Source organism: Vulpes lagopus, chromosome 3 (genome assembly GCF_018345385.1).
Source record: "Vulpes lagopus strain Blue_001 chromosome 3, ASM1834538v1, whole genome shotgun sequence".
Lineage (NCBI taxonomy): Eukaryota > Metazoa > Chordata > Mammalia > Carnivora > Canidae > Vulpes > Vulpes lagopus.
The window spans coordinates 60,542,254-60,569,598 of NC_054826.1; the positions used below are offsets into that span (position 1 = coordinate 60,542,254).

A 27,345-nucleotide genomic window follows, 5' to 3' on the forward strand; every position below is an offset into this window, starting at 1 on the left:
ATAAGATGGACATTAATGTGTACCTGAGCAATACAGTCACTCAGGAGGGATGTGTAGGACAAACAGAAGGGCCTGAAGGTTGCATTCCTAGGTGAGGAGAGATCAGAATATTTAAGGGATGGTGTAGAAGATACCACCACAAAAGAAGATGTAAGAAGGAAGAGCTGGCACGGAGCGGGGGCACTCCAAGAGTCTGTGGTATCACCAAGGCTATAAGAAAATATTTCAAGATAAGAAGGAAGGGGGAGTTAACATCCAGCACTGCAGAGAGGTGAAATGAGAACATTTTTATCGAATTTAGCCACAAGCAGGCGGGATTGGTGACCTTGGTGAACACCATTCATTTGATAGTAAGAATGAAAATGACTTCAGCAGGACGAAGGGATGTTAAATATCCCAAGGAAAAATGGGAGAGATTTGAACGTTAGTGATAGGGGAGCAGAGCATGTAGACAGTTGGAAGAGTAAGGTTGGTTATGGTGGGTCACTGCGTAATCTCCATTTTTGGTAAGTGGTTTTGATGTAACTGTTTCCCTGGTTTTTGTTGTTTTTAATTAAGTAAGCTCTACGCCCAGCGTAGGGTTTGAACTCCCAACCCTGAGATCAAGAATCACATGCTCTAGGACTGAGCCAGTCAGGCGCCCCAACTACCCTATTTCTTTTTATTCCAGAAGCCACATCTGTTTTGGAATGAAGTCGCCTGAAGAGATGCGCCAGCAGGCCCACATCCAGGTTGTGAGTAAGAACCTGTACAGCCAGGACAACAACCATGCTCCCTTGCTGTACGGTGTGCTTGACCATAGGATGGTAAGACCCCCACCCCTTCCCAGTTCCATGTGTTTTGACTTTCTGATGAAACCAGTGACTTGTCAGATTGGAAGAAGCAAGAGCTTCTTTCCATCTCCCTGATTTCCCCAGCACATCTCAGAGACTCTAGCCTTGGTCAGTTGGATGTGAAGACTTTGCACCTTCCCAGGTGATTCTGACTCGGAGTCACCTGGTCCCACTTCCCTGTCCAGTGGTCTCCATTAATAATTGGGTGTGCTTTTATCCAAAGGGTACAAGTGAGAAGGACCGTCCTTGTGAAACCTGTGGGAAGAACTTGGCTGACTGTCTGGGCCACTATGGGTATATCGACTTGGAGTTGCCATGCTTCCACGTGGGCTACTTCAGAGCAGTTATCGGCATCTTACAGGTGGGCACAGACATGTTTGTGTTCAAGGCGTAAACTTAGGAATTACTAGTCAGGGACATTGGGATGAGCTTAGCAATTGTGAGTGGTTGGAGATACACCTAGGGAGAATTTTTATGTTACTTATCTATGGAATATTGCATCTTGCAGTAAATTCAATTGCATCAGGATTGTTTATTCTTTAATTTTCCTTGAATGGGTGATAGATAAGCATTGTGAGAAATAACCATAAATCAAGCAGGACAAAACAGCACAAAGTTAAAAAATCAGCAAAATCCTACCAGACAGCTATGACTGCAGCTAGCATTCTGGTGAACATGTCTATGCATCTTTGGGCATGTGACTTAGTTTCAGTGTCCTGGGCAAGAAGTAGGGGTGACTTTTTTTTTCTTTCTTTCTCTCATCCTTTTATCTGTTTTAATTTTTAAAAGATGATCTGTAAAACCTGCTGCCACATCATGCTGTCCCAGGAGGAGAAGAAGCAGTTTCTGGATTATCTGAAGAGGCCCGGCCTGAGCTACCTCCAGAAACGTGGACTAAAGAAGAAAATCTCTGATAAATGCCGAAAGAAGAACATCTGCCACTACTGTGGCGCTTTTAATGGTGAGCAGAAGACACGTGAAAGGCTTAGTGAAACCTGTTTCCATTCGCTCTGGTCGATTTAGCTTATGAGTTGTTATGTAGTGTTTGGAAGTCAGGTTTTTTTCTTGCAAACTAGGCTTTAGAGCCTAGCAACATGTCCTGTTAGCAAATGCATTTTCAGTGACCTCATTATGAGGACTGCAACCTCAGGCCAGCCTGACCAAGGACCTCATTAGTCCAACCTTGGTAAATAAATTCCCTCCTCACAGGTACCGTAAAGAAATGTGGATTGCTAAAGATAATTCACGAGAAATACAAGACCAACAAAAAAGTGGTGGATCCTATCGTATCGAATTTTCTTCAGTCTTTTGAAACAGCCATCGAGCATAACAAAGAAGTAGAACCACTGCTGGGAAGGGCACAGGTGAGCCTGAGAGCACATGCCTGCCTCCCCCTGCATCACCCACACCCATTCTCACCCGTTCCTCTCTCTCATAGACACATCTTTCAAAATGAGAAATCCACTTAAGTTAGATTTCTAGGGATACTTCAGGACCAGTGCTTATGTTACGCAGTGTTTAACATAGACTGGCCTTGTAACTAATGCATTTTTAATTGTGTGGGTAATGTGTTTAGTTTTATCGTAAGAGACTGGCTGTGTCGAGCATAAGCTGAGAGATGCCGTTTCTCACTTGGGTACTGAGATCTTAGAAATTGTATGTGACTCCCATTTCTTTACTTGGTACAGACATAAGTAGAATTTTGTGAGGTATCCTGTTCTACGTTGCTCCAATTTTGATTAGTATTTAATTCCCACAGTGACAAATCACAGCTGTGGGGAGCATCAGGACCTGCAAGACAATGGGTCTGTGAAAACATAACTGATATCCTAGGACAGGGTGTTGACCATCACACAAGGGGCAGAGACAGTTCACTGGGAAATCAGGAGGAAGATGGCACTTTGGACTTAGGGAAGACTGAAGAAAGGTGTGGTGTGATCTGGTCTTTAACATGAGCAGGGTTTACGAGTCAAGGGCAGGGATCTCAGCATGTCTAGGCAGCAGTGTCTAGACTGTTTCTAAAGCTGAGGCTCTGAAAGACCAGGGAGTGCAAATAAAAGCACCCTGCCTTCGGCGACTGCTGTTAGGGACAGTCACTGTCCAAGCTCACCACATGGATTGCTTCCTAGTTAGTTCTCAGGAGCACTTGAGATCGCCTTGCCTCAGATGACTGAGAGGACTCTAGCCAAGACAACTGGAGAGCTGGACACAAGACAACTGAGAGGTCACTGTAGAGCGTGTCCTGCACTCCCCAGAGCAAAGCCAGGGAAGGCTTTGAGCAGGAAAGTTCATGGTGAACATGACAAAATCCTGGAATCGCCTGGCTGCTCTTCTAGAGACCCCATTACCAGAGTGAAAAGACAGGCCATGGGCTGGGAGAAAGCAGTCACTACTTGGACTGGATCTGACAGTGGATCCAGAGTCTGGATCTGACAAAGGAATCTCGTATCCAGAATATAGGAAACAGTCCTTAAAAATCCATGTGAAGAATACAATCTGATTTTATTTTAATTTAATTTTATTTTTTTAAAATTTTATTTATTCATGAGAGACACAGAGAGAGAGAGAGGCAGAGACACAGGCAGAGGGAGAAGCAGGCTCCATGCAGGGAGCCTGACATAGGACTTGATCATGGGTCTCCAGGATCACGCCCTGGGCTGAAGGCAGTACTAAACCATTGAGCCACCAGGGCTGCCCCCACAACCTGATTTTAAACAGTGGGAGCAAAACTTCAGTTAGCATGTCGCAAAAGGATATATTCAAACAGCTAATAAACAAAAAACTGCTCGATGTTATTAGTCATCAGGGAAATGCTAGTTAAAACTATACACGTGCACACCTAGCAAAATTAAAATCTAAGAAAAACTGAAGACCATGTGCTGGCAAGGATGGGAAGCAGCTGGCACACATACGTTGACAGTGGCAGTGTGAAAAGTTATCACCACTCCGAACAGCAATTTGGTGATTTCTTATAACGACATCCACACTCACCATGTGACGTAGCAGTTTTGCTCTTCAGTATATACCCAGGGGAAATGAGTGCATTTGTACAAGAGCGTTCATCACAACTTTATGACGAAAAGCCACAATTAGAAACAGCCTAGATGCCTGTCAACAGGAGAATAAACAAATTGTCATAGATTCACATGTTGGAATACTGTCCTGCAGTGAAAGAAGTAAACTCTTGACACACACAACCTGCTCACATGTCAAAATTCTGCTGAGAACAAGAAACTCTATACAGGAGGATACGTAGCTTACAATTCCATGTAAATCAAGTCCAAGAACAGGCCAGATGATCTGTGGTGATAGACGTCAGGAGAGCAGTTACCCCTGGGGTGAGAGCTTGGTCCAGACTAAAAAGAGGTATCCGGGTCTTTGTAGGAAGAGATGAAGATATTCCATATTTTGATCTGAATACTATTGTGTATGTGTAAAAATGCGTCAGTCTCTCTAGGATTTACACAATTTACTATACGTGAATTCTGCCTCGATGCGGGGAGGGAGGAGGCAGAGTTACAAGGAAAACGCTCTGAGCCTGGGAGGTGATAAAGGAGCCAGAGACCAGAGTCCCTGTGTGCAGTAAGAATGGACAGGAGTTGGGCACCTGGGTGGCTCGGTTAAGCGTCTCTCTTCAGCTCAGCTCATGATCCCAGCCTCCTGGGATTGAGTCCCACATCAAGCTCCCTGCTCAGTGGGGAGTCTGCTTCTCCCTCTGCCCTTACCCCCATTTGTGATCAATCTCCACCCCCCTCCCCCCATAAATCTTCAAAAAGAAAAGAATAAATGGGAGTTGACGATCAACCACCAGGTAGATAGGTGGGAGGAGGAGTAGTCAGCAGTGGGTGAGCAAGTGCCTGCACAGATGTGAAAATGGGAGTGATCCTGGAAATGGGGAGAGAGGTGTCCGTGACTGATTCAAGCAGAAATGTCTTCAGGGCAAGTAGGGCGAAGCTCCTGCAGAGGAAGTGAAGGCGTGGGCTGGGGAAGATGATCTTGCCCTTGTACAGCCATGAGAAGGCCACTTTCCAGGCTGGTGACTGTGCAGAAAGCTGTCAGAAGCCTGGGGAGCAGCCTCAGTTGTGAGCTTGAGGGGTGCCCAGGTTCTCCGAGGGGCAGCCTTACTTGCTAGCCCCTTGCATGCACTCTGCTGCTCCTGATCAGCCTCCGTGACACCCCACCACCACTACTCCCTGCCAGCTCTCTGCCGAGGACCGGCGTCCACTGTCTATCCGCACCCTGTCCACAATAGCACAATACTCCCATATGGCCTGGGAGGCATCTTGTTTGGGATAAGTCTCCTAAATGCCTCGTCTCTGGAGGTAACCCCCTCCTGTTTAAGAGTCATAAGTCTGGAGCATCCTAGGCATTCCCCCACTGCCACTACTTCCCTGTGTAGCCCATCCCACCCTACCCAGATTTACACTCTAGGGGTGGTTCAGGGTAGTGAAAAGCTTTGATTTTGTGGTCCCATCAGAGATTGGAGCCCAGCTCTGCCACTTATTCTAGGACTTTAGACACGTGACCCAACCTGGTCGTGAGTTTCCTCAACTATCAACAGGGATTACAAGAGTATCTGCTTTAAGGCTATTGTAAGGATTAAGAGATGAATTGCAGATAAAGTGCTTGGTGCAGAGCAAGTGCTTAGGGCGCCATTACCCAGTTGCAGTAGCTAGCACTGCTGCTGACATCATCATAATGACAGGATGGGACGTCTGGGTGGCTCAGTCGGTGAAGCATCTGCCTTTAGCTCAGGTCATGATCCCAGGATCCTGGGATCGAGCCATGTATTGAGCTTCTTGCTTAGCAGGGGGCCTGCTTCTCCCTCTCCCTCTGCAGCTCCCCGTTCTTATTCTCTTTGTCAAATAAATAAGATATTAAAAACAAAAGAAAGAATAGAAAAGCTTTAATAATGACAGGAGCACTGGCTGGCTTAGAAAAGCACGGGACTCTTGATCTTGGGTTTGTGAGTTCACTTCCCATGTTGGGTATAGAGATAACTTAAAAATAACCTTTAAAAATAAATAAAAACAAACTTCTTTAGTGAAACTATATGATTTAGTTTACAACAGTAAAATTATAAAAAAAAAAAAAATAAGGAACCACAGTCAGAGTAAAGACAGATGAGGTTTCTTCTCCTCTCCACATGTATGCTGAGAATCTGTCCATTTGGCTTACCAACTCTGCTACCTCCCCTTCCTCAGCAGACGCCCCCTTGCTTAAGCTTCTTTCCTGCAGCCTCCGCCCTCCCAACTCTTTGATCTTACCTTTTTTTTTTTTTAATTTATTTATTTATTTATTTATTTATGATAGGCACACAGTGAGAGAGAGAGAGAGAGAGGCAGAGACACAGGCAGAGGGAGAAGCAGGCTCCATGCACCGGGAGCCTGACGTGGGATTCGATCCCGGGTCTCCAGGATCGCGCCCTGGGCCAAAGGCAGGCGCCAAACCGCTGCGCCACCCAGGGATCCCTGATCTTACCTTTTTCTCAGCCATGGGTCTATTATCTGTGCCTCATGTAATACCTGTGTTCCATCTTGTATTTCTGCTGGCTTCTTCTTAAGTGTGGTCTGTAATGAGATCCATTTTTCTGAGGTCCTATTTGAGGCCTTTCAAACAGGCTTGGAACAGTGGCAGGGCCTCCAAAATCATCAGAGACCATCAGCTCATCCTGATTCTTAGAACAGCTGCAAAGAAGGGAGGGGGCGAAACAGGAATTCACTATTGCCTGATTCCGAATGGCCCTTCCTTAAAGAGGGCCCCTTAGTCACCTTAGTGAACGAAGCAACAGTGAGTAACTGTTACCTTTTGTGGAGAGGGGTATCGTGCAGGTGGGTATACTGGCTTGAAGCTCATTAATCTCAGGATGGTCCACATCCTGACATGTTTACCTACCTATTTAATTTCCAGGAACATGGAACCTCATGTACCTTTATGGGCAGCATAGCATCCTTGAGTTGGAGGAGACCTTAGAGCAGTGGTTCTTGACCTTTTCTGGGTCACAGACCTCTTTAGGCACTGAACAAAAACTTTGGACTCTATCTCCAGAGGACTAGTGTATATCCATTCCCTATTTATTTATTTATTTACTTACTTACTTACTTATTCATGAGACACACACAGAGAGGCAGAAACACAGACAGAGGGAGAAGCAGGCTCCATGCAAGGAGCACAACATGGTCCTTTATCCCAGGACGCTGGGATCACAACCTGAGGCAAAGTAGACGCTCAACCACTGAGCCACCCAGATGCCCCTCTGCTGCCCATTTAAATGCAAATCCAGGAGTTGGTGGACCTGCAGGGAGGAGACTCTCCTTAGTGGTATGCCTGGGTGGTTAAGTCTGTTTGGTGTCTCTCTCTCAGCGTCAGCTCAGGTCTTAATCTCAGGGTCATGAGTTCAAGCCCTGCATTGGGCTCCATGCTGGGCATGGAGCCTGCTTTTTAAAAAGTGTCTCTACACAGAGGTTTAGAAATAAAGAGTTGGCTGGTCAACTTGCATGTTACTGACAAGGGGTTATTGGGATTATTTTCTGATGGGACTAGCATGTCACTAAAGCTGGCCTTTGATATATTAAAATTTTTTCAAAAGCAAAAAAAAAAAAGTGTCTCTATAAATGGCATCAGTCTTGCCCCACCCCACCCCCAGATAGAAATGCTTTCCACAGCATCCCTGGGCAGAGTGAGCGGCAGGCTGAGCTCTCTCTCTGCCACCCAGGACAGCCCATGGTCCCCCAAGGAGCCCTGGCTATTTGGATATTGTGCCTTGGACCAAACAGCCCTTCCTTCTATCTCTCCAGCAGTCCCTGACTTCTGTTTTCTAGTACATACCAGTAAGTCAGGGCTCTCTCCTCTGTGCCCTTTGGGAGGCTGATTTACCTCACTCTTGAGTGACAGCTCTGTCCAGGAACTGGTTTCTACACTCCTGTCAGTCCTCCTATCCTCCTGCAATGGCCTTCAGTTCCGTGATATTCTTGTATGACACTGATCTTGGTGCTGGAAGTAATGTCTGGCCATCATCTTGTCCCTAGAACTCTTAGTTTTAGATTTTCTTCGACTGCTTCAGGTGGCCCTGAGGTGTTCCTTTCTGGGAGGCAGGGAAGCTGAGCAAGGTAATTCTGTGGGCAGGGACCCTGACTGCAAAATTTCAAGCAGGATTCCTTCTTTCTCCCCAACCCCACTGCCATCTCCAGGGCAGGCCCACAGAAACCTCTTGTGACAGTATCCTAAGGGCAGTGGCTGTTCAAACATTTTTTTTAAAATTTTTTTCCCTATCTCATTAAGTTATGCATAGCAAGTTCTGCTTGTGACATGTATTTTTTGTCACACAGTCATTGATCTCAAGAAAATGTAATTTGTTTTTTAAGATTTTATTTATTCATGAGAGACACATAGAGACAGACACACAGGCAGAGGGAGAAGCAGACTCCCTGCAGGGAGCCCAATGGGGGACTCGATTCTGGGTCTCCAGGATCACGCCCTGGGCTGAAGGCAGCGGTAAACCACTGAGCCACCGGGGCTGCCTGAAGAAATGTAATTTTTAGCACCAAGATACAAGCTGGCCATTCTTACTTTTTATCTTTGAGTATTTCTGATCATGTGTGTAGTTCTTACAAGTAAGTTGTTATAGTATAGCACTTCTATAAAATAAAGTTAATACAAAGACAGTATTATGGTGCCTAGGTGGCTCAGTCAGTTAAGTGTCTGCCTTCAGCTCAGGTCATGATCCGAGGATCCTGGGATGGAGCCCCTCTTCTGGCTCCCTGCTCAACAAGGAGTCTGCTTCTCCCTCTGCCTCTCCCCCGCTCATGTGCACGTGCATGCACGTGCTCTTTTTCTCTCAAATAAATGAATATTAAAATCTTTTTATTGGGCAGCCTGTGTAGCTCAGCAGTTTAGCGGCGCCTTCATCCCAGGGCATGATCCTGGAATCCTGGGATTGAGTCCCACGTCAGGCTCCCTACATGAGGCCTGTTTCTCCCTCTGCCCTTCAGTCCTGGGATGAAGGCGGCACTAAACTGCTGAGCCACCCAGGCTGTCCTAAAATCTTTTTAAAAGACGAAAATAATGTCTGTTCACTGCAGAAAATTTACATGTAAGCAAAGAAGCGAAAAGATTATACGGTCCAGGTACGCCCAGGTGGCTCAGCAATAGAGGATCTGCCTTCCACCCAGGCCGTGATTCTGGAGTCCCAGGATTAAGTCCTGCATCGGGCTCCCTGCACGGAGCCTGCTTCTCTCTCTGCCTGTGTCTTTGCCTTTTACTCTCTGTGTCTCTCATGAATAAATAAATAAAATCTTTAAATAAAATCTTAAAAATTTACACAGTCCATTCACCTGTAGACAGTACTATTAACACCTTGCTAAATGTTCATTTCCTCTTTTCTGTTTAGTTGTACATTTTCCCCTAAATGAGATCATATTGTATACACACTTCTTTCATTTACCAATATTTTATGAACATCTTTCACGACCGTTTGTGAAACGGTTTGTGATACGTTTGTGTGGTATCATTTTTTAAACAGATTAGTAATTGCTCACGTGCAGATCTACTATGGTGTTATCTAGCCAGCAACCTATCAGGCTGTTTACAACTCTTCACTATCAACAGCTGTAGGGAACATTCCTGTAGCTGAATCTTTGTGTTGATTCCTGAAGTCCTACCCTTTGGAATAATAATTAGGAGAAGTGGAATTACTGGCTCAAGTAGTTGGATTAATTGGAATAAAAGGTATGTACATGTTTAGGGCTCTGCCAGCATAGCATGTTTCCAATAGAAATTTCTGTCAGTGCTTATACTTAACCTCTGAAGTAAGTGGTGGGTAGGGTAGAGAGCATGGAGAGGTAAGTAAACTTTTGCCAAAGCTGTTGAAAGTTAACACTTCTCCATTCTTCTTTCCTTCTCTCCATAGGAAAACTTAAACCCCTTAGTAGTTCTGAATTTATTTAAACGGATCCCGGCTGAAGATGTCCCTCTACTTCTAATGAACCCAGAAGCCGGAAAGCCGTCTGATTTGATTCTCACACGACTTTTAGTGCCCCCTTTGTGTATCAGACCCTCCGTCGTGAGTGATTTGAAGTCTGGCACCAATGAAGATGATCTGACAATGAAATTGACAGAAATCATTTTCTTAAATGATGTCATCAAAAAGGTCAGTACTTCCAAGCCCTCTTAGGAGTGTATCTGTGCAAACACTCTTCATCAAGGTCAGGTTGACCCAGGATCTTTTTTTTTCTTCATTCTCCTCAACTTTAGCATCGAATATCAGGAGCGAAGACCCAGATGATCATGGAAGACTGGGACTTCCTACAGCTGCAGTGTGCCCTCTATATCAACAGCGAGCTCTCGGGCATTCCCCTCAACATGGCACCCAAGAAATGGACTAGAGGATTTGTCCAGCGCCTGAAGGGAAAGCAGGGTACGTTTCCAACAAAATGTACAGGAGACAGTCTGCTGCCTTTGTTATCTTTTTCTGGAGTGTTCGGCTTATCTAAATGGAAATCATGGACTTTCCTAGTTCTTTGTGGTCCTGCTATCCCCAAACAGCACATGTTTGTGCCATGGAGACCTATGATGTGTCTTTATCCATTTAGGTCGATTTAGAGGCAATCTCTCAGGAAAGAGAGTGGATTTTTCTGGGAGAACAGTCATCTCACCTGACCCCAACCTCAGGATTGATGAGGTAGCTGTGCCAGTTCACGTGGCCAAAATTCTTACTTTTCCTGAGAAGGTAAGTACCATTTAGCCACTCAATTCTGTGTTTCAAATCTAATTTCTTATTTTTGAATTCCAAACGCTAGATGATTGGAAAATCCCCAGTAACCCACACAGCCAACAATTTGGTATATGTGTTATCTTCCAGTTTCATAGATATGCCACCACATACAACATCTGTAACATGCACAGCCACAGGTGTGTCTCACTTTGTATGTGTATACTCGTATATACAGTTGATACACTCTTCTGCAACTTTTTTTCCAAGTTGGTTTGGAACTTATGTTTTTAAAGTAACTAAATGATAAGCACCACACCCAGTTAATTTTCTTGGGATGGATTATTATTTTTTAAAACCTTTTAATCACTGAGTCAAATACTTTGAATATTTTAAGGCTACTGATGCACAGCCATGAAAGGCTGCAGCACGTTATAGTTAACTCACACTCCTCATGAGTGTAAAATGGTAATTATAGTAACTGGGGTATAGAAGGTCCCTATAGCTCAGTGTAGTCCACTCATTTTACGAATGTAAAGGACTTTGCTGTTTCACTCTGCCAGTGGTGAGTTCAGATTGGAACCTGAGCTCCTGTGTGCCAGTCCCCTATTATCATTAAACTCAAGACCCTAGGCAGCAGGATGCCTGCAGTTGCCTTTCTTTCTCCTGGAATCACCCAAGGAAAGTGAAGGTTGAGGCGAAATTCAGGATAACGTACTAGCTTACAGAAACCTAACGGTATCTCCTTGTGTCCTCTTTTGTGTTCATGCAGGTGAATAAAGCAAACATCAACTTTTTGAGGAAACTGGTTCGAAATGGCCCTGAAGTTCACCCAGGAGCCAATTTCATTCAGCAGAGACATACACAGATGAAAAGGTAAATGCTGTCCTGATCTATATGTAACGACCTTTTCTAGACCAAGATCGCCATACTCAGCCACAGAATGCAGTCCAAAATACGTTTGTGATGTTTTAGCATCTAGAAAATACTGTTTAAATCACAATGATCCTAGGTACATCATTTGCTGTGTTTGCACATTGCATATACACAAAATGTCCATTTGTTCTCTAGCATTTATTATTGGACTTAGGTAGACAATGCATGGAGTTATGAAAACCAATCATTTTCTATGTCGCACGAGCTCTCTGGGGTTACTTCAATGTCCTTACAACCTTGCTGCTTGCTCTGGCTTTTCACTGATCACTGGTGCCTTTTTATCTCTTGAGATAAACATAAGGTAAAATCATATTAATAGCACTGTGGGAGAAGCTGACTTGCTACTGCGTTTCTGTAATTCTAAGTTACAGCGTTCTTTGTATTTTAACATTTACGAGCTGAAAACTTATCTAACACCATGTCATAGTTTAACTGACAGTCTTGTGGAGGCACCTTTGATTTAGTAAAATGTGATCATTTTTAAGTCTGAATCCTGATGTGAAGACAGAGTGACTTAGTAAGGAGGCTCTGTTCTCACCAGTCATGTTTGTTATCACACATTTAGGTTTTTGAAGTATGGAAATAGGGAAAAGATGGCTCAGGAGCTCAAGTACGGGGACATTGTGGAGAGACACCTCATAGACGGAGACGTGGTGCTGTTCAACCGGCAGCCCTCGCTGCACAAACTGAGCATTATGGCGCATCTGGTGAGTGTGAGATTTCTGTTTTTATCTTCTGTCGGGTGGGAATTTGCTGGGTGTGTGATGCTAAATTCCCGACCCTTAAAATTCAGATTGCCAGTAATCTCAAAATTTTGTGACTTCTGATTTTTCTTTTCTCTCACTTTTTAGTTGGAGCGCAACTTTTACATTTCAAGCTTCCCTTCAGTGTTTTTAATACTTACAAAATCCACACACAACAGTGAAACAGAAAGGAGCTAATTGGAAATTAGCATCAAAGTGACTGGCATGATTCCACTTGCAAACAAAAATATATACATATGTGTGTGCACAGATTTATGTAAAATAGATATGGCAGGAAGTTGATTTCAGGTTTAACTTAGCATATTAACTATGGAACTAAACCGCTTAGGAGGTTTTTTGTCGCAGTGGCCCTCCAACGAAAACCTTCAAGCATATTTTCTTCGGTGGTGTAGTTTTGGAACAGTAGCAGTTCCTTTTTCTGGAGATTTAAAATGGAAATGAGATGCAACTTTAATTCGCTAAATATTCATAAATTCTATCTCTAAAGCCATTAAATCCATGAGCATTCACAGTGTTTAAACAGGCTCTTTGGATAGTTTTTTAGAATTCAGTTTTTCACTTTAAGAACATGTGTTTTTTGTTTTTTTTTTAAAGATTTTATTTATTTATTTATTCATGAGAGACACAGAAAGGAGCAGAGACACAGGCAGAGGGAGAAGCAGGTGCCCAAATATAAATAAATTAGAAAAAAGGTTGATAAACTTTCAAGGGAGGCACCAGGCTGAACTATCTGATGCCCTAACTTCAATATAACTAAGAGTGGGGCAGCCAACAGCATGTGCCTCCTGAAATATGATGAGAGGAAGGGGTGCCTGGGTGGCTCAGTGGGTTAAGCATCTGCCTTCAGCTCAGGTCATGATCCCAGAGTCCTAGGATCACGACAGCTGAAGGCAGACACTCAACCACTGACCCCTGTAGACGTCCCTATGAACACATTTCATCGGTTTCTTTACTTAAGTGTAGAAATACCAAAGAAGCAATTTATGAGGGATCCCTGGGTGGCGCAGCGGTTTGGCGCCTGTCTTTGGCCCAGGGCGCGATCCTGGAGACCCGGGATCGAATCCCACATCAGGCTCCTGGTGCATGGAGCCTGCTTCTTCCTCCGCCTGTGTCTCTGCCTCTCTCTCTCTCTCTGTGACTATCATAAATAAAAAAAATTAATAAAAAAAAAATTAAAAAAAAAAAGAAGCAATTTATGATAATGGGGGTTACAATTACGGGGATCTGGGGAGATGAAGAAAAGTGTTCCCTTTCTGGAAACCTTTGCTTGGCTTTGGGGCATTCTCAAAAATGTTTTTGTTTGAAACTTTTCAAATATATACAAAAGTGGAAAAAGTAGTATGAAGAAGTCGTATATTCTCATTCTTTGTGTTTAATAGTTTTCAAGATTTTGCCACAGCTATTTTCTCTCCCTTTTGTCTTTGATGACCCCAGATGCCGTGTCTTCTCTCTGTGTGTATTCAGTTTACTTCAGTAAGACACACATAACCACAGTGCAAGACCGCACCACACAAAATGAATGCTCAGTGCTTGGTATTGTCTGGCACCCAATCCATGTTCACATTCCCCCACATATCTCAACAGTCTTTTCACAGCTAGTTTGTCCGATGCAAAGTCTGCACATGTCATTTGGTTGATAACATATCTTCACTCTTGGTCTAGAACAGCCCCCTGCTTTGATAGGTCATTTGCCCTAAAGAATGTCCCGTGTTCTCTATATGTATACACATGGTATTAAGAGTTTCTTCATTCTTCCTTTTATTCCTATAAACTGGACAGTAGCTCTCAAGGCAGGATCAGATTCATGTTCAACTTCTGGCAAGAATAGCTCCCAGGTTATGCTGGCAATTTCCTCTTGCTTGCTTGCTTGCTTTTTTAAAGATTTTACTTATTTATATGACAGAGAGAGTGTGAGAGAAGGGTTGCTGCAGAGGGAGAGGGAGAGGCAGGCTCCCCGCTGAGCAGGGAGCCTGATGTGGGGCTGGATCCCAGGACCCTTCCTCTTGTCATATTTCAGGAGGCACGTGCTGTTGGCTGCCCCACTCTTATTTATGCTGAGGTTAGGGTATCAGATACTTCAGCCTGGTACCTCTCTTGAAAGTTTCTTTATCAACCTTTTTTCTAATTCATTCTTTCTTTCTTTCTTTCTTTCTTTCTTTCTTTCTTTCTTTCTTTCTTTCTTTCTTTCTTTCTTTCTTTCTTTCTTTCTTTCTTTCTTTCTTTCTTTCTTTCTTTCTTTCTTTCTTTCTTTCTTTCTTTCTTTCTTTCAGATCTTATTTATTTATTCAGAGAGAGAGAGAGAGACACAGGCAGAGGGAGAAGCAGGCTCCATGCAGGGAGCCCGATGTGGGACTTGATCCCGGGTCTCCAGGATAGCACCCCAGGCTGCAGGCGGTGCTAAACCGCTGAGCCACCGGAGCTGCCCTAATTTATTCTTTCATGTTTTATATCTGCCATTTGTATAATGAAGAATTTTTTCTTATGAATTTTTTTGCTTACCTGAAAATACAATTCCTGAAGGAAAGGCAGCATAGATGCCTGATTCTTTTTCCTTTATTATCAGTTTTTTGAGGAGGAGAAAGTTGGTGTTCAGTTTCTTCCGGTTGAGTTGGTTTGGGTTTTTTTGTTTGGTTTTGCTTTCCTTTTTTCAGTGTCATTATAAACTCATGCATTTTTATTTAGTCAATGTGTTTTAATCAGCTTCTGCCTTTAATCAGTTTGATATCAAACCGTGACATCATTGTCCAGCAGAGCCCTTTCTTGTGGCTCCTAGGTTGGTGTTTGCTTTGTGTTAAACTCATTGCATTGTTGCGATCTAATAAAGCTACTTGAATAAATCCACAAGTGACGTATTATCACTTGACAGAACATAGTAGAAATTTATTTCCCTCACCAAAAGTGTCTAGTTCTCCAGGAAGCCATTTATTAATGTTTCAAAACTATGAAGTTTTTGGATAAATGACTAAGTCGTTCTCTCTCTCTCTCTTTTTTGCTATTCCACAGGCCAAGGTCAAGCCCCATCGGACCTTCAGGTTTAACGAGTGTGTCTGTACACCCTACAATGCAGATTTCGATGGTGATGAGATGAACCTTCATCTTCCTCAAACAGAGGAAGCTAAAGCAGAGGCCCTTGTTTTGATGGGGGTAGGTAGGATGACAGCCTCACTTTTATATAACAGCCCAAAAGGAGGGGAAGGGGGGCGGATCCTGTTTGAAAGCACCCTGTAGCATGTAAGGAAGTGTCTGCGACTGGTGGAGAGTCGAGTATTTTCTAGCCTATAATGTGCATCTCTAAGGGAAAGTACCTACCCAAGCACCAGCTGTGAAAAGATAAGACAAGGGTGTACCTAGTATCTTTACTGTTGGGTGGCGTGGGAAAAGCAGATGTTCTACACAGGTGGATGTTTTTTGGTAGCTGAAGGTTCTTTTAGGTACAGATACGTTTTACTGAATGTTCTGAGTGAAAACCTTCCTACAGTATAGTTCATGATTGCTGGTAATCTTAAGGACACACTAAACAAAATCATTTTGTAGAGGTTAGGTTTTCCCTTTTCCCCAGTATTCTGGTTTTCTGTGCTACGGGCTGATTTGTCTGTAGCTGTCAGTGCTCCTACGTTCAAAACACTTTTCACCATTTCTGATTCGTTCTTTTTAAATCTGTTTAGGGTGTTAGTATTGATTCTAAAGTGAAGGCAATTAAGTTCTACGAGCAAATCTATTACACTACAGGAGTATTCAGCGGGGACAGGCAGGAGGGACTGCATTCTTGGCCTCTCTCTGGGTTCTTTATGCCTGAAGTTGATACAGCTTTTCTGGTAAAGCAAAGTATGTACTGTGGTGCATATTTTGTGTATGGACTTAACTACTAAGAAATTCATGTGGCTGAAGTACACTGTGGTCTTCAGTTTTTTTAAAACACTGATTCTTATTTATTCAAATGTTCCAGCATAGTGGAGTTACTTAAATAACATAAGAGGTTTACTTTTTTTTTTTTTTTAAGATTTTATTTATTTATTCATGAGAGACAGAGAGGGAGAGAGGCAGAGACACAGGCAGAGGGAGAAGCAGGCCCCATGCAGGGAGCCTGACGCGGGACTCGATCCTGGGACTCCAGGGTCACGCCCTGAGCCAAACCACTGAGCCACCCAGGGATCCCCCCAACTCTGTTTTATCTCCAGCTCTTTTTTATGTGTTTGTTCCTTATCCATGAATGTAGATGTTTGTTATGGTCATGATTTGTGATAGCCTCTTTTCCTTTTTTACTACTTAATGTATTACAAATGCCCCCTTGTGGGTGTCTGGGTGGCTCAGTCAGTTGAGTGTATGACTCTTGGTTTCGGCTCAGATCGTGATCTCAGGATTGTGAGATCAAACCCCACATGGGACATGGAGCCTGCTTAAGATTCTCTCTCCAAAAAAAAAAAATTCTCTCTCTCCCTCAGCCCCTCCTCCTGCTTTAAAGAAATTAATAATATAAATTTAAAAATTAAAAATGCGGGCAGCCCCGGTGGCCGAGTGGTTTAGCGTCACCTTCGGCCTGGGGTGTGATCCTGGAGACCCGGGATCGAGTCCCACATCGGGCTCCCTGCATGGAGCCTGCTTCTCCCTCTGCCTGTGTCTCTGCCTCTCTATTTCTCTCTGTGTCTCTCATGAATAAATAAAATATTTTTTAAAAAAATTAAAAATGCCCCCATTTGTTGTAAAGTCTTCATGATTATCCATTATAATGGCTTCACAGTATTTCACCAAGTTAACACACCAAGATTCATCTACCTTCTATTGAATTTTTTTTTTCTTTTATTCATGAGAGAGAGAAAGAGGCAGAGACACAGGCAGAGAGAGAAGCAGGCTCCTCACAGGGAGCCCGATGCAGACTCAATCCCCAGACCGGGATCATGTCCTGAGCCAAAGACAGACACTCAAACACTGAGCCACCCAGGTGTCCCCCTTCTGTTGAAAATTTAGGGTATTTTCCCTATTTTGATGGATGAATCCATCCACGAGGATGAATCCCTCAAGGGCCATCTTTGTGCATTTGGAGTCTTTCTTCTGAACTATTTCTTCAGACTCCTCAGCCTTTTAAAATGATTTTGGTTGATGTGTATTGAGTGCCTGGGTGCCAAGTATTCTTCTAGGAATGTAGCATAGAATAAGGAAATCAAAGTTCTTGTTCTCCTCCCTTTTCAAGTAGGGAGAGGTGGAGAATAAATATAAAGTAGGTTAGGTGGCAGTAAGTGCTGAGAAGAAAGGAACAAAGCACAGAAGGAGGAAAGAAAATGAGAGGGGTCCTATTCCATAGAGGTTGGTCAGGGAGGGCTGTTGGAATGATAACACTTGAACCAACTTCTGAAGGAAGTGAAAAATTTAGTAGCATGGCTGTCAGCAAAAGAACAGTCTAAGCAGAGGAACAATAGGTGCAAAGACCCTGTGGTATGATCATTCCCCAGCAGGACAAGAGGCTAGCCTGTCTCCTCCTAAGCCTCAGTATTGTAGCAGTTGTGATGAGCGCTGTGTTGGGTGCTGGTGGACAGCAAGAGAGAAGATGATGGAGAGTGGGTGGCCACCATCCAGTTCTGCGCTCCCACTGTCAAATGGTGCGTTGATACTCTTTCTGGTCTCGTGCTCTCATTGCTGGTAAGCTCTCCAGAGGACATAATCAAGAGTTGTAAAGCATTAGAAACAGGCGATGTCCACCAATAAAAAGTAAGATTAAATTATGTCCCATTCATACCACAGAATCCCGTGCAGCCCTTAGAAATGATGATACAGTTTGTAGAGTTATTCGCATGAAAGCTATTTATGATTTATCTTTTATTTAAAAGAACAGGCTGTGTATATGGCGTGATCCTACTTTGTTTGGTAGAGATGCTTCTCTGTTAAAACGTTTATAGCCGGAAGTTGGAAGGCTTATATACCAAAATCCTATAACAATGGTTCTTTTGGTTTGGCAGTTCCATGCAGAGATGTTTTTTGGGATTTTTTTTTAATTTTTTCACCTTTTTTGTGTGTTTATTTTTTATATATATAGAACATACTATTTTGGTAATAAAAAGTAATGTTTAGAATTTGCTAGTGATAACAGCTCTGTAACTGATAGCTAGTGATAACATCCTGTCACCAACCAGTTGGACTTCAGCATTGACTTTTGTCAAAATAACATACCTTATTGGTTACAAATGACAATAAGACACAGGCTCCAAGGATATTGGGATGGAAGGATATTTAGTTACCATCAGGACAAATCCCCTCAATTTCATGTAAGAAAATTATCTTTACTCAGCAGTTCTGACTCAATGGAGTGGGTATGGTTCTAGCCTGAGTGTAGTCCCAAGTTACCCTAGAGACTTGCAAAATATGCAGATCTCCGCTTCATGTGCTCAGCCCCCAGACCACCTCCTAATCCTACCACAGAGATTCTCGAAAGCAAGCATGAATAGCTGTCTTCCAGCCCTAGTTGGAGGATCACTGCTGTGCTGAGAGAGCAGGTCTCTCCCTTGGATAGCCTTTCACTCCAGGTGAGGTTGCCCAGACAACTCATAAATAACACAAGTATCTTCACATCAAGATTTGAGCAAATTTATATGTCAGTTATGTCTCAACAATAGCAAAAATTGAGCAAATGCACTCTGATGCACAGAATGTTTAAACTTGTTAATTATGCCCTGAACACCCAGCCCCCCTTTTTGCTCAGTGCAGGCACTCATTAAATTTTGATTAAATCCTTTTGTTAATTATTATTAGCCAAGAGAAGTTCAGCAGTTCTGCCATCATTTTGGAGAGGTATGAAATTGACTTCAAAGATGACAGTGCTACTACTCATCATTCATAGAAGTGAATTTTCTTTGGAGAAATGAATTTATTAATAACTATGAAGTCTTTAAGTCTTACATATATGGAATTCTTGTAGGAATCCAAAACACGGGGATCCCTGGGAGGCGCAGCGGTTTGGCGCCTGCCTTTGGCCCAGGGCGCGATCCTGGAGACCCGGAATCGAATCCTACATCGGACTCCCGGTGCATGGAGCCTGCTTCTCCCTCTGCCTGTGTTTCTGCCTCTCTCTCTTTCTCTCTCTGTGACTATCATAAATTAAAAAAAAAAAAAAAGGAATCCAAAACAAGGGACGCCTGGGTGCCTCAGTGGTTGAGCATCTGCCTTCAGCTCGGTGTGATCCCAGGGACCTGGGATCGAGTCCCACATCAGGCTTCCCGCAGGGAGGCTGCTTCTCCCTTTGCCTATGGCTTTGCCTCTCTCTCTGTGTCTCTCATGAACAAATAAATAAATCTTTAAAGAAAAGGAATCCAAAACAACTTCACTTGGTATTTATTTCAGTGTTGGTAGGAACATATGAGGCCCTTTGCTTATTTCCCCTCAACAGATAAAAGAACGAGGAGCTGGTGACAAAGCTGGGATTGAACCCCCTGGCTTACCTTTCTTAGCCTCTTTTTTTCTGCTCACCGGCCATTCTTTATTTATTTACACCAGTTCTGAGTCTTTGTGGTACAGTTCTGTGGCTTGCATCACGCAAGCCGAAGAACGTCCAGGAATGGCTAACATATTGTGTTTGTTTTGCCTTCAGACCAAAGCAAATCTGGTAACACCGAGGAATGGAGAACCACTAATTGCTGCTATTCAGGATTTTCTAACAGGTGTGTTGATGAATTTACTTGAAAGGAGACTGGAACACCAGGATTCTCATTCACAGTGAATCATGTCACAATTTAAAATGCCGTTTAATTTCCTGCACTTAATTCTGTTGTTTATGTGCCAAGTGTGACCGTGAACTGACTTGAGAGATTTAGTATTGGCTGGTTATGCATGGGATCAGTAAGCATGTGTTGAGCTTGTAAAGTACACTAGACATTTTTCTAAGCACTAGAGATACGGTAGTGAGGCAGAAAGGCCCCTCTCCTTGTGGACCTTCAATCCAGTGGGAGCAGGGAGCCAGCAAGCAGTTGTATGTTTTAAATCACTCTTAGTAATAGTCCAAATCCATTTTAAAATTGAAACCTTGTGATTCTCTCATAATTTCATTCCATTTCTTTGTTTTGTGTTGTTTCCAACATTCGTAGGTGCCTATCTCCTCACCCTTAAGGACACTTTCTTTGACCGTGCCAAGGCTTGCCAAATCATTGCTTCGATACTGGTTGGCAAGGATGAGAAAATTAAAGTTCATCTCCCACCCCCTACGATATTAAAGGTTTGTGTGGGAACTGGAGGTGCTGGTGACAGATTAGCCCGTGAGCACTTTGCAGTCTTGAGACCAGGCTCAGCCAACTGATGCTGTTGCTTCCTTTGTCTTGTAGCCTGTCACCCTGTGGACGGGAAAGCAGATCTTCAGTGTCATCCTCAGACCTAGCGATGACAATCCAGTGAGGGCCAACCTCCGAACCAAGGGCAAGCAGTACTGTGGCAAAGGAGAAGATCTCTGTGTCAATGATTCCTGTGAGTTAAGACAGCAGAGTGGGAAGGGGCGGAAAACAGGTGGCCAATGACCACCTTCACATATTCACATAGCAAGCAAATCCAAGGTTTCTCTTAGGAAGTTTATCCTTTGGGGAAATGTAGTTGATGTTTTTCCTCTCAGATGTGACTCTCCATTTTTCTAAAAGATAGAGATCGTGTAGATACGGGATCCAGTGATTAGAATGTTTTCCAGAGCTCTAGATGTGACTAGTTTCTGTAAATCAGTGCAGTTTGTTTGTTTGTTTGTTTTTGCCATCAGCAAGGAATGTATTTAAGGAATATAATTTAATCACTTTACATCCCCAAATGTGTTCATGGCTTAAAAATATAACTAATAGGTCTGTTTACTGCCTCTCGAGTTCTTTATAACATGAAGATCAGGTGTAACCATGAATGAGAGAATTTAAATGTTAAACCATCTGAGTCATCCAGACTAACTCAACTTAAAGTATGGTCCAGAGACCAATGCCATTCAGGCAGCGTTTTGTTTGTGGCATGAGCTCCTCTGCTCCCCCCAGACTACTAATAAGCAGTTCCCAGCAGGCTAGTCTGAACAGCATGGAATGGAATGGGCTTTGCTAGCAAGGCCTTGTGACAAGAAATGGATCTCCAAGACTCCGCACTGAAGAACTGAACTGCAGAGTCTCTGAAGGCCAAGAAGATCAAGATTTCTGTTCTGTCATGAGGAGTAAATGTTTTGAAGGGCACTGATTTATTTCAGGTTTCTGACCATTACTTTGAAAATACACTCTCTCTGGCCTTTTAAATGTTTTGGCTTCTTGTTTTAGATTGTATTTTGTTTCTACCTAGATGTGAATTTCATTTTGTTGTATAGGCTCTTCACGGTGACGTTAGTTTTCATTCTCTTGGGTGAGTAACAAAGTGCTTTACAGCTTATAGGGTACTTTGTTGAAAATGATTTCATCAGATGCTCAAAATATCCTCATGACATAAAGATGACAAGTGGTTAATACTGTCATTCTCAGTTCACAGTTGAAAATGAGGGTCAAGTTGTACATTTTGGAGTTAGGATTGTAAGGTAACTAACTGGGCTTTTCATGCTTTTTAAAAGTCCCTAGATTTTTCTTTTTTTCTCCTCAAACATTTTTTTTTTTAAGATTTATTTATTTATTCATGATAGACATTAAGAGAGAGAGAGAGAGAGGCAGAGACACAGGCAGAGGGAGAAGCAGGCCCCATACCGGGAGCCTGACGCGGGACTTGATCCCGGGACTCCAGGATCACGCCCTGGGCCAAAGGCAGGCGCCAAACCACTGGGCCACCCAGGAATCCCTCCTCAAACATTTTTAAGAGAATTTTTATTCACTCTGCTATAATTTTCAATATGAGAATGTGTTTTTCTCAACTGCCCTCACACTGGTTTTGGAACGAGGCTAAGTATTAAGTAATTGTTTAAGTGCACGGTCATCGTTATCCTTGCAGATGTTACTATCCAGAACAGTGAGTTGATGAGTGGCAGCATGGACAAGGGAACACTGGGGTCAGGATCCAAGAACAACATTTTTTACATTTTGCTGCGAGACTGGGGGCAGAACGAAGCGGCCGATGCAATGTCGCGGCTTGCCAGGCTGGCTCCTGTCTACCTCTGTGAGTATTTCTGTATCCTCGCTTTACTGTTGTACTTGCTGAGGTCTTAGGGGCTTTGTGCTGTTTTCTTCTTTCCCTTAAGCCCCCCACTCCCACACACCACACACATACCTGCACACGGGAAAGGAGACTTCCTCCAGGCTAAATCATCTGTTCTTTGCTCCACAAAATTAGCTCAGTTCTGACTGGTCCGGTTCAGATTTGAATTTGCTCTTGATTTCTTGTCTTACATGCACGGTAGCTCCCTCTTGGCCATCAGACAGGGTCATAAGACCAAGGGTCATTCACGGGCTGCTTCCCAGGTGCCTGCGCTCTGGGTGCAGCCCTCTTGGCCCTCGAGACTCAGCTCTGCCAGGTCCCTCAAGTCTTTCCCCTCTCGCCTTGCACTGTTCTGTTCCCTTAGTTAGCTTGTGTTTGTGCATGCTCTAGGTCCAGGTTTTTACATGCCCAAAAGCATTCTCATTCTACTCCTATACTTGGTCGATTCTTTGGCTGGGTATGGAATTCTGGATTGAATTTTATCTTTCCTCAGAATTTTGAAGGTCCTGCCCTACTCTAGCCTTCAAAGCTGCTGTCAAAGTGGATTTCTATTCTTATTTTCACATTGTTGTATCTATCTTTTCATTCTGGAAGTTTTGAGAATCCTCTGTTTTTGGTGTTCTGGAGGTTCACAGTGGTAGACCCTTAGTATGGGTCTTTTTTCATTTATTGTGCTGGGAGCTCTGGGAGCTCTCTTAATCTGCTGCCATGTGTCCTTCAGTTGTGGAAATTTTCTCATTTTTGGTTCAATTTGGTTTTGGGGTTTTTGTTGGTGGTGGTTACTGGTAATTTTCTAACCTCAATTTTCTGTTCTTTATTCTTGGAATTCCTGTTCATTGTATAAGTAGATCTTCTAGTTTGCTCTCTAATTTCCTTATCTTCTTTTCCCTGTTGTCTCTTTGTTTTTTGATTCCTTTATCTTTTAAAGTAATTCTATTGATTTTTTTCTAACTATCATTTATTTAGCTTCTAACCATAGTCTCCATTATTCTTTTTTTTTTTTTTTTTTTTTTTAATTTTATTTATTCATGAGAGACACACAGGCAGAGAGACAGTCAAGGGAGAAGCAGGCTCCATACAGGGAGCCCGACGTGGGACTTGATCCCTGGTCTCCAGGATCAGGCCCTGGGCTGAAGGCGGTGCTAAACCGCTGAGCCACCTGGGCTGCCCCTTCATTATTCTTACTTGCAGGTAGTTTTCTGCTTTTCTGGGTTGTTTTGTTTTGTTTCTCTCTCTCTCTTTTTTTTTTAAGGCTTCCTTTTCTAAATTTCCAGATATATCTTCTCTATCAGACATAATATTTTTCATAGTTTTAATTGCTCCCTGAATTTTCTCATTGGTTTCATTTTTCTGTGCATTTGTTATCTTCAGTCTTTCATGTTGAAGGCTTTCCTCAAATATCTGGTGGTCTCTGGCTATCCATTCTTACTTTTAGGAGTGAGACCCCAAACACTGATAGGAAGTAGAGCCTATTGGTTGACAGGCTTCTCTGTTCCTTGATTGAGCTTCAAGTCAACTTTTTTATTGAGGAACTTGCCAAATATCCCTATCAGTAATGCTTTTCTCTAGAGAAGCTTGGTTTCTCCAGGAACATATCTTCTAATCTCTGCTTCTCCTCCCAACCCCAGTATTTGAGACCTGCTTGCTAGGATTCTGAGAGCTGGACAGGGAAAGGGGCTGAGGGATCACAGCCATGGAATATACTTTGCCTCATACCCTGCTTTCCAGTCATCCCCATCTGCCTGCACCTAGTATCCCCAGTCCAGGGCTCTCTAATTGCATTAGTAAACTGCCATCTTTCACAGGAAAATACTGATTTTCCACCAGGTTTCCTTATTCCCAACACACAAAGTATCTCCATCTCCAAGCATCTGCAGAAGCTTGTGGTACCATTTCTGAGCCTTTCCAGACTAAGTGAGTCTTTATTTCCACAGCAAGTCTTAGGCATCCTTTCCTCACACTGCCAAGCGAGGTGCCTCTCGTCCACTCTCTTTCTACATATTAGTGGTAGGATTATTGGTGGTATATAGTTCCCTCAGTGGTGGGGTTTTTCTGTGTTTTGGAATGATTTCTGAAGAGGGGAAAAAGGTGTGGGCGGAAAGGTCTCTGAGATGGTGTCCTAGAACAAGAAGTCAGGTGACTCACTTTCTATTGCTTTCTCCGGCTGCTTTTCAGTATTATATTAATATCAGTCCACTTTATATTGTAGTTAATTGGAGCCATTACTTGCTCCCCACTGGGTTGTAAGGTCTCTGACCAGATTCAGTGAGTCTTGGTCATTTTTATATAATTCAATGGGGACTGACGTGATACATTATTATTTAAGTGGGTCATGACATGTTTTCTGAAGATGTAAACTTGTTTCCACAGAATAGGTTGACTAACACGATCCTCTCTGCTCTACCTGCCAACTAACTATTCTGCAGCAAACCGTGGATTCTCAATTGGGATTGGTGATGTCACACCTGGTCAAGGACTGCTCAAGGCCAAGTATGAGCTGCTGAATGCTGGCTATAAAAAATGTGATGAGTACATTGAAGCCCTAAACACAGGCAAGCTGCAACAGCAGCCTGGTTGCACCGCTGAGGAGACTTTGGAGGTGAGTGGGGCCCTGTAGGTGGATTAGCCACTTTGTGTGCATGGGGTTGTGCTGCAAGCCTGAGGAGAAGGTAACAGAGGGGAAGGGGAAGTAAATGCAATGGCTTTAGCCCTAGGGGAGGATCTTCAATCAGATCCTTTACATCCCCAGCAGCTCTCAAGTTCTAGGTAGCGAAACATGGCCACCTGTTCACTCGACCACACGGGGCTGCTCTTGTTCCGCCATCACACTTAGACCCTTCTGTAACAGGTACTCCAGCACTTCTGCCCTTTCTGTTTCTAGCATCTTTCAAGGATAGACCAGCAGCCACAGCTCTTTAAATGGATGATCTTTGATGGGACCCCTGGCTGGCTCAGTTGGTAGAACATACCACTCTTGATCACAGGGTTGTAGGTTCAAGCTCCACGTTGGATGTAGAGATTACTTTAAAATCTTCAAAAAACAAAACAAACATCAGCAACTGGTCTTTGAAAGAAACTTGTACACAGAAGAGGGAAGATTCATGCCTGAGAGTCCCTTGCCTGTCCGCTGCCCCTGTCAGGTTTGAAACTAGGTCAGCTGAGAACTTGACCAGCAAGTGTCAGAATGGGAACGGCCACCAGCCTCTGTGAAGCCCCACGCTCTCTCTCAGCCTGGGTCAGCAGTCTGATCGTACCAGGATCTTTCCTGGCTCTCTTCTGTCTTCCCTGCAGCCCCTGGCCCAGGGCTTTCACTTACCTAAGTGTGGAAGAACAGCTTAGCAGTCAAGTTTTCTGATGAAAGGGCTTTTTGTGAACTAGAAAGAAAGCAGAGTTGTAAGCGCTATTCACCCTTAGCTCATTCTTAATCTCACTGTGTCTTAGAGAAAAAAATGAAGGTTTCTCACTGGTACTACCTGGAAAGTTACTTGGGGCTCCAGCAGCATTTGGTTTTAATGGAACTGTGGCCCTTCACTGATTCAGCACCTTAAATTGTGAATTGAGAAAGGACAGCTTGTGGAAGAGCTCATGGACTAGAATATTCTTATAGAGTCTCCTTATCACATGCTCAATTTATGGGAATTCACGTGTGTGCTTGAAAAGTAAAAAACAATCGGTAGATGTTATATATAGTTCAAGCCATTCTGCTTTACCATGTGCTACACATTACCTTACTTCATGCGCGGATTTAGGCAGATGTTTGTGTATAAAGTGATACACATACACACGTATTGTGGTATAGGGCGCTATATACAAAACCATTTGCATTCTATCTCATGGGTTATTTATTTATTTTTATTTTTTATTTTTTTCCTCATGGGTCATTTAAAGGATTTAAAAAATAAAGATGTTTCAAGGTTTTATTACTAATAAAACCTTTTTTTTTTTTTTACCTCAAACACTGGTTTTAGAACCTTATGGAAGATATGGGTCTTTATAGATAAGCCATATTGGTCTTCAGAGGCTCAAAAATCTGTCTTTTGGAAATCTGACATCTGGCTTAAATTTTTTCAAATTTCATTAAATGTCAGCTTAACCATGGATAAGCGGCAGAGTCCCCATGCACCTCCCCCCACCATTGTCTCCCACCAGGCTCTGATCCTGAAGGAGCTATCTGTGATAAGGGACCATGCTGGCAGCGCCTGCCTCCGCGAGCTGGATAAGAGCAACAGCCCGCTCACCATGGCTCTGTGCGGCTCCAAAGGTGAGTGCTTCTCTGGCTGCGCTGAGGGGGCTGGCCGGTTTTGTTCCAGGAAGTGGCAGGCATCAGAACTTCAGACGTGTCGTTTATAAGAGCATATCTTTTTTTTTTTTTTTTTTAAGATTTATTTTATTCATTCATTCAGAGAGAGCGAAGAGAGAGGCAGAGACACAGGCAGAGGGAGAAGCAGGCTCCATCCATGCAGGAAGCCTGATGTGGGGACTGGATCCTGGGTCTCCAGGATCACACCCTGGGCTGCAGGCAGCACTAAAGCCACCGGGGCTGCCCGAGCATATCTTTTTAAATCACGTGTATAGAAAAAGACTTAATTATTTCCATTTTAGTAATTTTAACTCCTTTGGAGGAATTTGCATAATATATGTGGATTTCTGAGCTCAAGGGTGCTTCAAGCAAACTTGATCTTATTTTTTAAAAACTTTCTGAATTAATTAGTATATTTATTTAGTGCTGTGGCAAAACAGTTTAATTTCATAGTTATTTAGGACCTAAAGGCACTAGGCTTCATGGTACTGCTCTCAGATTCAGAACCTCCATGCTTCTCTCTAAATTTTTTTCGCCAAATAACGGCCAGGTTTGCTGCTTTTCCCCCTAATATTCTTCCTGCTCCTGGTATACATATATCCCCCCTCATTCCTGTGTCCTTCCTTCCCCCTCTTCCACTTACTTTGGAATTCCTCTCCAGCCCCTTTTATGTCCAAATCGGAGTGCCTTCCG

General features: G+C 43.3%; 1 protein-coding gene across 3 annotated transcripts in view; it reads left to right on the top strand.

Annotated features, from left to right (window-relative positions):
• POLR3A (RNA polymerase III subunit A) overlaps positions 1 to 27,345 on the top strand; it is a 48,398-nt gene that overhangs the window by 2,090 nt on the left and 18,963 nt on the right. For all 3 annotated transcript variants that reach the window (XM_041749080.1, XM_041749081.1, XM_041749082.1), the window contains exons 2-17: positions 671 to 806; positions 1,057 to 1,194; positions 1,623 to 1,794; positions 2,043 to 2,197; positions 9,742 to 9,981; positions 10,086 to 10,248; positions 10,424 to 10,560; positions 11,315 to 11,418; positions 12,044 to 12,185; positions 15,246 to 15,386; positions 19,819 to 19,888; positions 20,312 to 20,439; positions 20,546 to 20,684; positions 22,149 to 22,313; positions 24,779 to 24,951; positions 26,502 to 26,613. In XM_041749080.1, coding sequence (XP_041605014.1) covers positions 671 to 806; positions 1,057 to 1,194; positions 1,623 to 1,794; positions 2,043 to 2,197; positions 9,742 to 9,981; positions 10,086 to 10,248; positions 10,424 to 10,560; positions 11,315 to 11,418; positions 12,044 to 12,185; positions 15,246 to 15,386; positions 19,819 to 19,888; positions 20,312 to 20,439; positions 20,546 to 20,684; positions 22,149 to 22,313; positions 24,779 to 24,951; positions 26,502 to 26,613 — 2,315 coding nt within the window. The remainder of the gene's footprint in view (positions 1 to 670; positions 807 to 1,056; positions 1,195 to 1,622; positions 1,795 to 2,042; positions 2,198 to 9,741; positions 9,982 to 10,085; positions 10,249 to 10,423; positions 10,561 to 11,314; positions 11,419 to 12,043; positions 12,186 to 15,245; positions 15,387 to 19,818; positions 19,889 to 20,311; positions 20,440 to 20,545; positions 20,685 to 22,148; positions 22,314 to 24,778; positions 24,952 to 26,501; positions 26,614 to 27,345) is intronic.